Source organism: Mirounga angustirostris, unplaced genomic scaffold, assembly GCF_029215605.1.
Source record: "Mirounga angustirostris isolate CCGP_5_RB_7025 unplaced genomic scaffold, mMirAng1.0.hap1 SCAF_7, whole genome shotgun sequence".
Lineage (NCBI taxonomy): Eukaryota > Metazoa > Chordata > Mammalia > Carnivora > Phocidae > Mirounga > Mirounga angustirostris.
Genome location: NW_026991715.1, coordinates 60,638,809 through 60,653,064, shown reverse-complemented (window position 1 = coordinate 60,653,064; position 14,256 = coordinate 60,638,809). Strand labels below are relative to the sequence as shown.

General features: G+C 38.8%; 1 protein-coding gene across 3 annotated transcripts in view; it reads right to left on the bottom strand.

The window, feature by feature from the left end:
• Positions 1–14,256, bottom strand: part of JMY (junction mediating and regulatory protein, p53 cofactor) — a 110,104-nt gene that overhangs the window by 30,252 nt on the left and 65,596 nt on the right. For 2 of the 3 annotated variants that reach the window (XR_010413106.1, XM_045897198.3), the window contains exons 7-9: positions 5,218–5,383; positions 4,450–4,637; positions 1,598–1,684 (exon numbers count right to left, since the gene is read on the bottom strand). Coding sequence is in view for 2 of the 3 variants with exons in the window: in XM_045897198.3 (XP_045753154.1) it covers positions 1,598–1,684; positions 4,450–4,637; positions 5,218–5,383 (441 nt within the window). In the remaining variant the exon portion in view is untranslated. The remainder of the gene's footprint in view (positions 1–1,597; positions 1,685–4,449; positions 4,638–5,217; positions 5,384–14,256) is intronic. The other variant, XM_054512577.2, reaches the window with a different exon arrangement.

Here is a 14,256-nt window from a genome sequence, read left to right as displayed (position 1 = left end):
GCAAAGGCAATCCAATGGAGAAATGACAGTTTTTGTTTTTGTTTTAAAGAAATGGTGTTGGAACAACTACACATTCACATTTAAAAAGAAGTTTAGCTACAGACCCTATACCCTTCACATACATTAACTCAAAACAGATCACAGACTTAGATGTAAAATAAATTATAAAGCTCCCAAAATATAACATAGGAGAAAATATAGATGACCCTGGGTTTGGAGAGGACTTTTTAGATACAGCACCAAAAGTACAACTCATGAAAGAAAGAAGTGATAAGCTGGCCTTCATTAACATTAAAATTAAAATTAAAAATACCCCATTCTGCAAGATATGCTGTCAAGAGAATGAAAAGACAAGCCACAATATGCTTTTTAAAAACCCTGATAAAGGACTTTATCCAGAATAAAGAATTCTTAAAACTCAATAAAAAGAAAACAAACAACCCAATTAAAAAAACAGAAAAAGATCTGTACATAACCTCAGCAAAGAAGATATACAGATGACAAGAAAGCATTTTGAAAAGATGCTCATTATCATACACCACTAGGGAACTGCAACCTAAACATTCATCAGATACCACCACATTCCTAATTAGAATGGCTAAAATATAAAACACTGACAATACCAAATGCTGGCAAGGATATGGAGCAATAGGAACTCTCATTCATTGTTGGTAGCAATGCAAAGTGCTACAGCCACTCTGGTAGACAGTTTCGCAGTTTGCTACAAAATTAAATCAACTCTTACCTTATAATCCAGCAATCGTGCTCCTTGGTATTTACCCAAGAGATGAAAACTTATGTGCACACAAAAACCTGTATGAATGTTTATAGCAACTTTATTTATAAGTGCCAAAACATAGGAGCAACCAACATGTCTCAGTAGGTGAACTGATAAATAAACTGTGGTGTACCCAGACAATGGAATATTATCTGGCACTAGAAAGAAATAAACTATCAAGCCATGAAAATGCATGGAGAAAAAAAAAGGAAAGAAAATGGAGGAATCTTAAATGCATATTACTGAGTTATGTCAATCAGAAAAGGCTACATACTGTATGATTCCAATTAAACATTCTAGAAAAGGCAAGACTGTGGAGACAGTAAAAAGATCAATGGTTGCCAGGGGTGTGAAGAGAGAGGGGGATGAATACATAGAACACAGGACATTCTCAGGGTGGTGAAAATGTTCTGTATGATATTATAATGGTGGATTCATATCCTATCACTATACATTTGTCAAAACCAATAGAACACACAGCACCAAGAATGAACTCTAAACTATGGACTTTGGGTGATACCAATGTATCAACGTTGATTCACTGACTGTAACAAAGGTACAACACCGTGGTTGGAAGGAGAAGCTGTGCATGTGTGGAAGTATATAGGAACTGTCTATGTTATCTAGTCAATTTGTCTAAAACTGTTCTAAATAATAATGTGTGTATATATATGCATACATATTGAACTACATACATTCCTACATACATATATATGGAATTAATGCTAACATCTAGTTATTCACATTTTCTTATTCTCTATTCATTTTGAGACATGTAAAAATCAGTTTTCTTCTAAGTCTCCACAAGTCCAAACTTACTAGTTGTACTGTGTGATGGGTTCTATATTCATCTTCACTCCGAAGGCGCTGTTGGAACTTTTCATTGTGTTTTGCAATACAAATTTCCTATAAATACATAAAATGTGTTTTAATGTAAGTGAAACCTGAAAGACTCGGAACACCACACCAGAGTTTATTTAATTGGGTTTTAGTTTTAATCTTAACATGTACCTACATAGGGCACCTGGGTGGCTCAGTTGTTAAGCGTCTGCCTTCGGCTCAGGTCCTGATCCCAGGGTCCTGGGATCGAGCCCCGCATCGGGCTCCCTGCTCAGCGGGAGGCCTGCTTCTCCCTCTCCCACTCCCCCTGCTTGTGTTCCCTCTTTCACTCTCTCTGTTAAATAAATAAAAATCTTAAAAAAAAACTTAAAACAAAAACATGGGGGCGCCTGGGTGGCTCAGTTGGTTAAGCGACTGCTTTCGGCTCAGGTCATGATCCTGGAGTCCCGGGATCGAGTCCCTGGATCGAGTCCCGGGATCGAGTCCCGCATCGGGCTCCCTGTTCAGCGGGGAGCCTGCTTCTCCCTCTGACCCTCCCCCCTCTCATGTGCTCTCTCTCATTCTCTCTCTCTCAAATAAATAAATAAAATCTTTAAAAAAAACAAAAACATGTACCTACAATAGCAAAACACCAAGTAGGCCACGTTTGGTTTCTCATCTGAAGTACTGAAGCAGCAGAAACCAAATCATTAGGATCTAAAAAAATATTAACTTCTCTAGAACGTCTCTTTTCCAAACTTTTTTTTTTTTTTTTTTTGGACGGGGAGGGATACAGCAAGATAAGAGTGGACGAGGGTATCCTTAGATAATCTCAAAGCTCTCTTTAAGCTCTGAAGTCTGTGGCCAAAAGATTCTAAGTCTTATTGTACTCTTTAAACTAGTCTGAGTAAAAAAGGATATACAACTCTTGGCTGAAAGTGTATTCTAAACTCTGATGGGTTAAAGAACATGGTTTTGCTTGGAGTGGCTTAAATAGTATTATGAAATCTGTACCTTATGGTCAGAGATTGAGTGAAAAGGGACCTTAAAGATAAAAAAGTCAGAATGACCAAAAAAAAAAATATATATATATATATATGAATGCTTATTCTAATCACATGAAAATAAAAACAATAATAAACTAGGAAATACGTGCCTCTTTACAAAATAATGCACTATCATCTGGCAACATTTAATGGCACCATGCTACGTCTTTTTCCCTCGGTCTTCCTAGAGAAGTCCTCCAGATAAAAAGATGGCCATTAGTTTCCAACACTCTCAAAACTATACCAAAAGATCACTCTTCTAACCAGAGAAAGTGATATTATGAATGACCTTTTAAGCCAGTGAACTACATTGTAAAGCAACTGTGTTGGTCTTTTTCACCAACACTGGGTTGACTCTATTGCCTAACAAGTACAGATCCTGAAATTAAACTGTTCAGGGCAGTCTCCAGGGGGATACCAAAAGTAGTATTATATATAAGTAACATGATATGGTGGTACAATGACTCAGGCTTCTAAATCACACGGACCTAAGACAGATTCCTACCATTGCACAGTAACTAGCTGCTTTTCTCTGGGTGATTTATTTAACTACGAGGAGCCTTAGTTCCCTTGATTACAAAATGAGCATATAGGTCTCAAGTCCCTTATTTTCAGATTTTAGAAAGGTGGTATGTTGCATACACACTACCCAGTAACTCCGGCAGGATCTGAAAGAGCGCCCTAAAAGTAATACTAACATTTTTGCAGTGAAATATATGAATAGTCAAATTAAATGGGACTATGAGATGGACAACTTCCTCTCAGCTCAGGTCTGGGCTTGTCACCAAACCAAGTATGAGAACGCTTTTGACTTTTGGAGCTTTCTCGGCTTTAGGCAAAAGATTATTATCTCATTTGACTAGTGGTTTCATTAAAGAAGATAAAAAATGCATAAAGAATAATGTTGTTTCTATTATTCTTCTTAAAAAGTCCAATCACAAAGCGCAGACTTCAAATCCTCATGGCATAGCCAGACACCATCTTTGTTTTTTCAAGAGGAGAAGCAGGACATGATTTTCTTAGTCAAAACTACCCTTGGGTATGCAATTCTACTGTGGATATTGGATAAACCAAGCACCCTGTGACTGTGGGCATGATGACATGGAGACAAGGATTATAGGACGATGTCACATGGAGAGGTGTGTTTTTATCTTTTGTATCATACAGTTGATCTTCTCGTTGTCTTTCTTTTTAGGACTTAGTGTTTCTAGTTTTCTCTCTTTCTACCCATCTTTTGTCATTACTTCCTCCCCCTGCACACCTGCCACCCCAGATGGTAGGCTTGGAGGGACAGGGGTAAGGATGGGACAGGACAAGACCACTGAGGGCCCCTGATTCTGTGTGATGTGATGGGTTGCAGCAGATCTGAGGCTGCTGGTATAAACAGGCAGATTCTCTGGGGGTGGCTTTCCCTACCTCAGATTTAGATTAATATATATATATAATTCCTTCAAGATTGAGGTCAGAACCAAGACTTCATTTAGAACAGCACTGGTCTCCTTAAATAATAAGGAGCCAGGAATTGCATTACATGGGATCCTGCAGTCATGCCCTTTAGCAGAGTCACCTTCAGGGTAAACAGGACATTATCACTGGCTGTTCTAATGTGTTTAACAGGGCAGCTCTCGGAAAACTATAAAATGTTAATATAATGGCTCGAGTACTGAGAAGAGGTAACTCTCACTTAGTTTTAAAACAAATATTAGTGACAAACCAGGTTAGAATTAGATATGGGTCAAGGACTAAGTAACGACTAAAAGCAGGATTTAAAATTAAGGCTGTCTATTCAATAAATACCTATTATACCTTTTTATTTCTGAGGTAGGCTTTCTTGGCTGAAACCCGTCCACGTCTTGCTTCTAGCTGGCGTGCTTTCTGCTGAAGTTTCTGTAGCTCTTCTCTCTGTAAGTACACAGATGCTGCCATCTCTTCCTTCTCCAGCATGGCCTCCATGCTTTCGTAAGTGTCATAGTATACCACTTCATCTCTCTTTTCTAGAACAAAACAGCAACAAGGGGTAGTGGTTAAGAGCATGGGCTATGGAGCCAGACAGAACATGGTTCTAATCCACTTACTGGTTCTGTAACCTCAGGCAACACCCCCCCCCGTCCTTATTTTTTCATTAGGACTCAGTATGATCCTATATGTCTTTAATTTTCTTTTTTTTTCTTTCAGTAAGCTCTATACCCAAGCATGGGGCTTGTATTCATGACCTCTTGAGCTTCTTTGTAAAATAGTGATTATTGGGAAATACACCTTCTAGGGTGAGTGTGTATAGGAAGTGCTTAGCAGTGTCTGGCATGCAGTTAAGTGCTCAATAAATGTTAAGTATCATCCCCAAAACTCAAAAATTTTCTGGCTGAAACAACCTAACAAAAGTAAGCATTTTACATAAGTAATACATAGTTGCATTGCTGAGTCTACCTAATGACTTCAGTTTAGGAGCTCCTCTAAAAGGTTTTATGTTAAGACTTTTTTAGTCTCAAAAGTTTCAAGAAACATAGCTGACAAATACATATATTTTCTCTATGTTTTCAATTTTTTCTGGCTTTCGTGGTTGAATGCACACCGTACCCGATATAAGTCTTTTGATGCTTTCCAGTTGGGCTGTCAATAATAACTCTTCACACTTCAGGATTTCAAACTGTACCTCATACAACTGAAGTTGCAGATCATAATAATCAGCTTCTAATTGATCCAATCGGGCTATGGCTTCTGTACCACCCTGCAAACTCTGCATCTGTGTGAAAATAAAATAAAATAAAAATAAAATAAAAATATTTCTAGCTGGTGGGGACAAGAAAAAAAAAAATCAAGTTAGGATTAGAAATGAATACTAATCATACAGCATAAATCCATGAATCAACTGTTCCAAGAAAAAAACTTAGAGGAAAGAAGTAAAGATGTTTTAAAAGAAAAATAGTAATAATTGAGACATAATACAATTTTGGAAATAACTAGGCAAACATGGTAAATTAACTTATATTACAGATCATCTTTAGAATCCATTATTCTAATTATTATGATATAAATATTAAAAGTATCCTTTCTTCTCAAAAGTAGATGTGCTAAGTTATTCAGTTTTCTTTTCCATATATGAAAGAGATTTATATATGGATGAGTAAGATTAAGCCATACTGGGATAGTTACAACCAAGGGATAAAAGTCTGGTTTGCCTACACATCCAGAGATGTGTTGTGCTCTATGGTCACAGCCTGGCTAGGTTCTGGAATCTGGTGAGTGGGGAGCAAGGAGAGTGGGTGTGAGGAGAACATGACAAAACAGATTTTCTAGAAATCCCTGCAGTCTACTGATAATGATAACTATTAGTATCTTTAAGTAATGCACTCAGGATCCTATATCCACCCTAATGTGGGACTCAAGATTTCCAAGCATGTCTCATGAAGTGGTAGTTGGTCAGGCATGAGGTTTGCTTGGTTGCTCAATCGGGTTTTGGTCCTGAAAAGACAGGGAGAAGAGATTTTGCCAGGCATTAGCAGGAAATTACTATCAGCAAAGTATGCTTCAGGTATTAGTCCCCAACCCCATTATTTCCATGAATTCCTACTTGGCTCTATGGAGAAAGGTGGCGGTAAGAAGGAGCTGACAGAATGGCCAGCAGTCTGTGAAGTACAAGCATGTGAGAGAGTAAAGCATCCTCCCAGAACATTTCTTCTAAGAATATAGTGCTACCACTCTGGCAGTTTAAAGATTCATGCTTAGAAACTCCAGGGGCCCCCTGGCCCAGGTACCAGTGTGCCCTGGGGGAACTAGCAACATTGGTGAGGAGGCCCTGGCCTCAACTGGCACCCCAGTAAGTGACTACCACAAGGGTGGAGGAGGAACAGAGGAAAAAGGGAAATGTTTTGGGAGCTCATGGGAGGGGTCATCTGGGGATCCCAGAATACTAAGGAGATAGTTGGCTGGTACTCTTGGGACAGCTGTGACAGCAAAGACAGTTCTTATGGCTGCAAAATAATCCTGTCTGTCTAGTGAGGTTGGCGAAACATGCTAGCACATAGAGTATGTTTTAAACAAGAGTCCAGCCTTTCCTTTACATTCTACTCAACACAGTCTTACCTAAAGACTAGAATATATATATATATATATTTTTTTTTAGCACATAATTTCAAGTTCCTTTTAAACTGCAAAGCAACATGGGGCGCCTGGGTGGCTCAGTAGGTTAAACATCTGCCTTCAGCTCAAGTCATGATCTTGGGTCCTGAGACTGAGCCCTGAATGAGGCTCCCCGCTCAGCAGGAGTCTGCTTCTCCCTCTCCCTCTGCTCCTCCCCCCAGTCATGCGTGCACACGGCGCTCTAATAAATAAATAAAATCTTAACAACAACAAAAAAGACCTGCAAAGCAATAGTTGGGCTGTGATCTAAATGTCCAATGGTACACATTTAAAAATAATCAGGTTAATTAAATACAATGTTATTTAATAAATGTTATAAAAATATTATATTTAATGAATTAGAAGCCAGAGATTCTGCTGCATTAGGAAGTATTTTATGACTGACCGACAGTAAGTATAGAACCACAAAAGGGTTTCATTATAGTGGCTTGTAGAGAATGTTGACAAAATGAAATCCTGCTGTTTTTGAAAATAGGAATCTAAGTTGTGATTTCTTTCCTCAGACTCCCAGTCTCACTTTAAATTACTAACAACCCTTTGCATACTGTCTTGTGTCTCTTATCCAGCTTTGGAGACTACAGCTCCAGAATCCATAATCCTGTTATCCACACCACACTTTCTGTGCGCACCGCATACAAACACGTGAAATATGTAATTTTAGAAGCTTTATTTTCCAGGGAATTATAATCAGTTAAGATAAAACCTTAACATGCATTGGTCTAAAAACCTTCTTGTAAGATCAGTTCCAGTGACAATATCCGGGTAGAGATCCAGGCTGTTAGTTCCACCTTCGCTATCTTTAGTTCTCTCCAGCTGGAAAGAACCATTTATGTGCCATGTTCGTAACACTGTGCTAAAGCTTCCCCTAGCACTAAGTTTGACTCTCTTGTCTAATACTTAGGCTAAGGAAAAAAGTTGAGAGCCCCCTGCTGACGTACCTTTACACAGTCAGTCAGTATCAAATATCAGACTGAGAAAGGACGGGGTGTTTCCTTACAAGAAGTGACCTCACCCCCACCTTTCTGGTTTACTGAGTTCTATTCAAAGCAAGGGACTCCAGAGGTGGATCTGCCATGGCGAGGTTCAAAAAAGGACAAAACCTCATCAGAGGCAGAAATGCAGACTAAGGATCTGTTGAATCCCAACCTCTGAGAAAACAAACAATAGGGCAGCGGTGGGCATCAGGGTAAGTAAAAGGGTTGTAAGGACTCAGGAGAGAGGACTTTTATGGGATAACCTAAGGAGAAAGGGATTAAGAGACAAATCAGGGAAATCTGGAAGGACAAAACTGTCTTCTGAGGTTATTTAAACTTTAACAGTGAGGCAAAATCCCCAGTGAAAGACATGCAGAGATATGGGAAGGCTATGCTGTACCAAATCTCTTCCCTATATTAGCTATAATTTCCAGACTGATTTTTTCCTGGCACCTACTTCAGCTGACAGCCACAGAACTAAGGGAATGGGAATCCAGAGTGAAAGGACTACTATTTCTGGACAATGGAGCAGTGCAGAGAAAGTAGGTGCCATAGTTGGGGCACCTTTTTTATGCCCGAGGTCACTGCTTCCCTGGTCAAGAAGGAAGCCTAGAAAGTAGGTTAAGTGCTCAAAGGAGACAACAGAATGCCAATAAAAACTCTGCTACCCTGAAATTTTACTTAGCTCAACTTTTACCTTCTGAAAAAACAAACAAAAAAATATATATATCTAGTTATTATTTGCGAGAAAGCATGCATGCACGCAAGAGAGGGTGAGAGCACATGAGCCAGGGGAGGGGCAGAGGAGGAGAGCAAGAGAGAGAATCCCAGGCAGACTCCCCACTGAGTGCGAGCCTGACAAGAGCTTGGTCCCACAAACCCAAGATCACGACCCAAGTCAAAACCAAAAGTTGGGCACTCAACTGACTGAGTCACCCAGGCGCCCCCTGAATAAACAAACTTTTGCTATCAGGATATCAAGACCCCAAAACAAACTGCCTTCCCACTGTGACCCAGCGATAATTCCAGCAACGTTGGAGCCTGACCCAATTCTCCCAATTCCTACAAGAATGGCCTTTCCACTAGACAGAAGAAGGGAGGAGCATTCTATTAAGTATAAAAAAGGAAATAAAGCAAAATGATTTTTACAGTAAATCTAGCAGGAAAATTAAGTATGAATCAATATCCATACATCCACATAAGTACATCATACACTACTGACCCCACTGATCATTCCCACCAGGCACATTAACAATAATGGTTTTCTTGTGTACCTATTTTGACTATAGAAAATCATGAAACCAGACATAAAGCAATTTATACAAACTAATGTCCCTGTCCTGCCTTTCACCCTACTGTGCTAGGTAAAAACCTCATGACATGTGAGGGGCTATGAAAAATAAAGCTTTCAGTGTATCTGTGGGTGGAGTCATTCATTCAAAAAATACTCACTGGGCACCTGGTGCTGTTTGAGTTACACAGAGTATGGCAGTTAGCAATAAATGAAGTGAGGGGTCAAAGAGTCATCATGAAAACCATGCATAGAACAAGAGAAATAGCATTAAAGGAAAGCTCAGCAAGCTCTCAATCAAGACTAGCCCTTTTATTACGTGGAAAAGATAGTACATGAGAAATGGTACCAGATAAACCTGAGTATAGAGTTTCCACCAATAGCAGCTACACAAATATGGAGAATACATATAAACAGAAGGAATTATCTGAAATTCCACATTTTAGAAATCTTAAAAAACTGAAAACAGCCTTAATTTCTTTGATGTCAAAACCTAATCTTACAATCCATTTGTAGGAAGATAGGATCTGAACTGATGTGAAGCCCTATTTATTCCATTTAATATGTTTCAGTATTGGAAAAGTAACACTTGTCTAGAAATTACATACCCTAAATTATCTAAAATATGAAAAACTTACAATTCTAAAACAGATCTGGGGGTGCCTAGGTGGTTCAGTTGGTTAAGCATCTGCCTTTGGCTAGGGTCATGATCCCAGGGTCCTGCCAGCATGATCAGATCATGATCCTATGGTCCTGCTGAGCGGGGAGCCTACTTCTCCCTGCCCCCACCCCCACTCATGCTCTCTCAAATAAATAAAATCTTAAAAATAAATAAATAAAATAGATCTGGCCTCAAGGGTTTCAGATAATGGCTTATAGACTTGGAATATAAAGGGTTATGTTTGAAAATTAAATGAGACAATATATAAAGCACTAAGTATAGGGTCTAAAACATTTAAAACTTTCCTATTTATTTTTTTGTAACCAATATCAAAGTATATTTAGATGGCTAAAACAGAATTTGATAAGTAATATAAAAACTTTTGAGGCGCCTAGGTGGCTCAGTTGTTAAGCGTCTGCCTTCGGCTCAGGTCATGGTCCCAGGGTCCTGGGATCAAGCCCCGCATCGGGCTCCCTGCTCAGCGGGAAGCCTGCGTCTCCCTCTCCCACTCCCCCTGCTTGTGTTCCCTCTCTCACTATGTGTCTCTCTGTCAAATGAATAAATAAAATCTTTAAAAAAAAAAAAAACAAAAAACACAAAAAACTAAGAATGGAACCTAGCTTTTTGTACTTAGGAGACTTTGAAATTTCTGGCATGCAGATATGGAACAGACTCTATTTATTAATAAATTTAAAATAAAAAAGCAGCCTCTCTGCCTATACAAGCACCCCAGCTGCCCTGCCTCTGTTCAGACCCTGTCCACCACATCAAAGCTCCTCACTGTTGAAACTTTTTGGCAAGGCCCATTTGAAATGCAACTGTCTTATGCATGGGAATTAATTTTTCCTATCTTTGTATTCCCTTCCTTGATACTTGCATAATAATGTCTAGTATTTATTGCGTTCTTACTTGACATGCAAGGCATTATGCTAAATGCTTTATAGGCATTAACCAATGGAAACGTAACTTTCCAAAAAGATCTATACTAATCATATTTTATAGAGAGGTTAACTAATTTACCCAAGGTTATGTAAGTTAGAGTTTGCAGAATCAGGATCTATTCTGTCTAATATAGTAGCCACAAGCTGCATATGGCTACTTAAATATAGATTAAATTAAAATTCTGTTCCTCTGTCACATAAATCACATTTTAAGAGCTCAACAGATATCTGGCTAATAGGTATACTACAAGAAAGTGCAAATATAAAAATTTCCATTGTTGTAGGAAGTTCTATTGAATAGCACCGTCTAGATACTATAAATGTTCAATATATACTTGATGACTTATGTAAAACTGACATGGGGTAATATAACCTTAATCATATTTTAGCTATATGCTTTTAGGAGAAAGACAAAAGGGACACCTGGGTGGCTCAGTCGGTTAAGTGTCTGCCTTCGGCTCAGATCATAATCCCAGGGTCCTGGGATCGAGCGCCACACGGGCTCCTTGCTCAGCTGGAAGCCTGCTTCTCCTTCTGCCTCTGCCTGCCACCCCCACTGCTTGTGCTCTCTCTCTCTGACAAATAATAAATAAATCTTAGGGGGAAAAAAGGAGAAAGACAAAAGTATGGATTATAAGGAAGTACCCTTAGGATTGTTACATATTCAGCTCATATATGTATGTCCATAAAGATGACCTCAAGGAATCATTTTTTAAAGGGGGGGTGGAGTGCCTGGGTGGATCAATCAGTTAAATGTCTGACTCTTGATCTCAGTTCAGGTCTTAATCTCAGGGTCGTGAGTTCAAGCCCCAAGTTGGGCTCCATACTAGGTGTGGAGACTACTTAAAAGAAAAAAAAAAGGATGGGTAATGGTTAAAATTCTCTGCCAAGAAAGCACATTGATATATTTTTAGAAGCTTCAGAAGGACAGAAGGACTGTCATCCAACAGAGTTTCCTGGTTAATTCCCAGTTAGCCAGAGAACATGGTTAATCAGAAGATAACAGCAAACATTAAATGAGATGTGATTGTATTTTCTGATTTGTTTCATGCTAGCAACTTAACAAAATCCCCTAATTCAATTAATAATCCTTACTTTAATAACACTTCTAACATATATGCTACTTCTAACCATGTGTGATTTTATATATTCTCATCTTGTTCAATGTTTTAAAATATATCTGATATAACCTGTATATAATACAGATTTGAAACTCAAACTGTACTCACATAGCCAGATTGTGCTATTACTTTTGTGTATGGATTGGAGGGGAGGGAGTATACTATTCAAAGACTGGAGTGAAGTAGCTGCAACTAATTAAACTTACCCTTGGTTCTTTCAAAGGTATTGAGCCAAGGGGCGCCTGGGTGGCTCAGTTGGTTAAGCAACTGCCTTCGGCTCAGGTCATGATCCTGGAGTCCCAGGATCGAGTCCCGCATTGGGCTCCCTGCTCAGCAGGGAGTCTGCTTCTCCCTCTCCCGCTCCCCCCTCTTGTGCTCTGTCTCTAAAATAAATAAATAAAATCTTTAACAACAACAACAAAAAAAGGTATTGAGCCAAAAAGACACTGATATATTCAGGAGTTTTTGATGGGGAAATTCCAACACCAGTGGCAGTCTGGGATCAGAGGTTCAGATATAGATGATTTGGGAACCTACAAAATTTGTGTGCAGAGCTGTGTGTACATGCATATTTCTCTTAGTATAGGGCTCCTACTTTTCAAATTCTTTTTTTAAAGATATTATTTATTTATTTGACAGAGAGAGACACAGAGAGAGAGGGAACAAAGCAGGGGGAGTTGGGAGAGGGAGAAGCGGGCTTCCCACTGAGCAGGGAGCTCGATGCGGGGCTCGATCCCAGGACCTCGGGATCACGACCTGAGCCGAAGGCAGATGCTTAACGACTGAGCCACCCAGGCACCCCTACTTTTCAAATTCTTAATGGGGCAGGAGTCTGTGACCTAAAAAGGGTAAAAGAAGGACTACAATCAAGACCCAAAACATTTAAAAAGAAGACAGATTAAAAGGAATGGTACATACTCTTAAAGAATATTTAAAGAAGAATTTATTTTTTAAGATTTATTTATTTGAGAAAGTGCACCCATGTGTGTGTGTGTGTGTGTGTAGTGGGGAGGGGCAGAGGGAAAGGGAGAAAGAATCTTAAGCAGACCCTGCACTGAGTGTGGAGCCCCATGCAGGGCTCAATCTCACGACCCTGAAATCATGATCTGAGTTGAAACCAAGAGTCAGACACTTAACCAACTGTGCCACCCAGGTGGCCCATAGAAGTTAAAGAATTTAAAAAGCAAAGAGAATTTTGCTTATGTAGGTAGAATTTGTCAGAGTTACCTTCAAAGTTGTGTTTCAAGTTCAGCACTATACTCATGGCAAATATTACTAAATATTTTTAAATTTTTAAAGTATTTTATATTGTCACACCAGAAAAAAGCTTTGTTTTTAAAAAACCCAAGACACAACATACTGACATTTTTTAAAGAACAAAAGTTTCCCCATAATTTAAATCACAGAGTAAAGTACTGTATTATAAAGCCTTCACTGGGAAATCGTTTGTTTGGGATGGGCTTAATAATGCATTTTTGCTCTGCTTCTCATGAGTAATGTGGTCACCTTAAATTAATGCTAATAAAACTGGTGCAGTACCTCACAATACGTACATTATATACACTCAAGCATAAACCTGGTAAGAATGACTGACAGGTTTACCAAACCCTTTGAAGAATTCAAGCACAATCCAGAACATTAAGAAGCAGACTATTAAGGTAATGGGGTGGCCCCAGGGAAAATGACCCCACAGATAAAAATCCCAGACTCTTGGGGCCCATTTTAGCCCAGCCCTTCTTCTACCACCCTAGACCAATTCCAGTAAGAACAATGTTCTTACAATAGCTAATAACCAGAAATCTTACCCTCAAGCAGTTCTTTTAGGTACTCTGTAACTCAGTGTCAGCTGGCTAGAACAACAAAGCTAGTACATGTGAGGAAGACAAAGAATGGTTCTCTACTTCACAGGCAAAAAAAATGCTAGGATTTAAAAACAAAAACCTAACAAAAATGCTATGATTTTAAGTTTTAAAAGTTCTGGAACTTAAAAATCAGACAGCTAGTCACATAAGGGAGAAAGCTAATCAGGAAAAGGAGACTGCAGTAGAAATGCTACAGGGGAACACAAGTGGGACTGAAATCCTTGCAAAGAGATGCTGAATATAGTGTGAAAAAGTTCTAGGACAAGACAAGTTACAATTTTACCAACACTAGTAGCAAACAAAACCTAAGGGTAAAAATCACAATTTAAAATTATTAACAAAAGACTTCTTCCTAGATCAAAGCCATAACAATGTTATCTCATACTATTTTTTAAATAAGAGTTAAGCATATGCACTTTTAAAATGTCAGTAAGGACTAAGTCTACCTTCTAAGCCAAAAAAAATTTCATACAGTAAAAAAGTGGAGGCAATTTGTTTTCCCGTAGAAACTAAAATACAGTACTCTCAGATATAGCCAGTGTTCTAAAAACCAATATGGTCAATCCATAGAATGGGAGCAAATATTTTCAAATCATGTATTCCATATAAGAGCTGTATCTAGTATA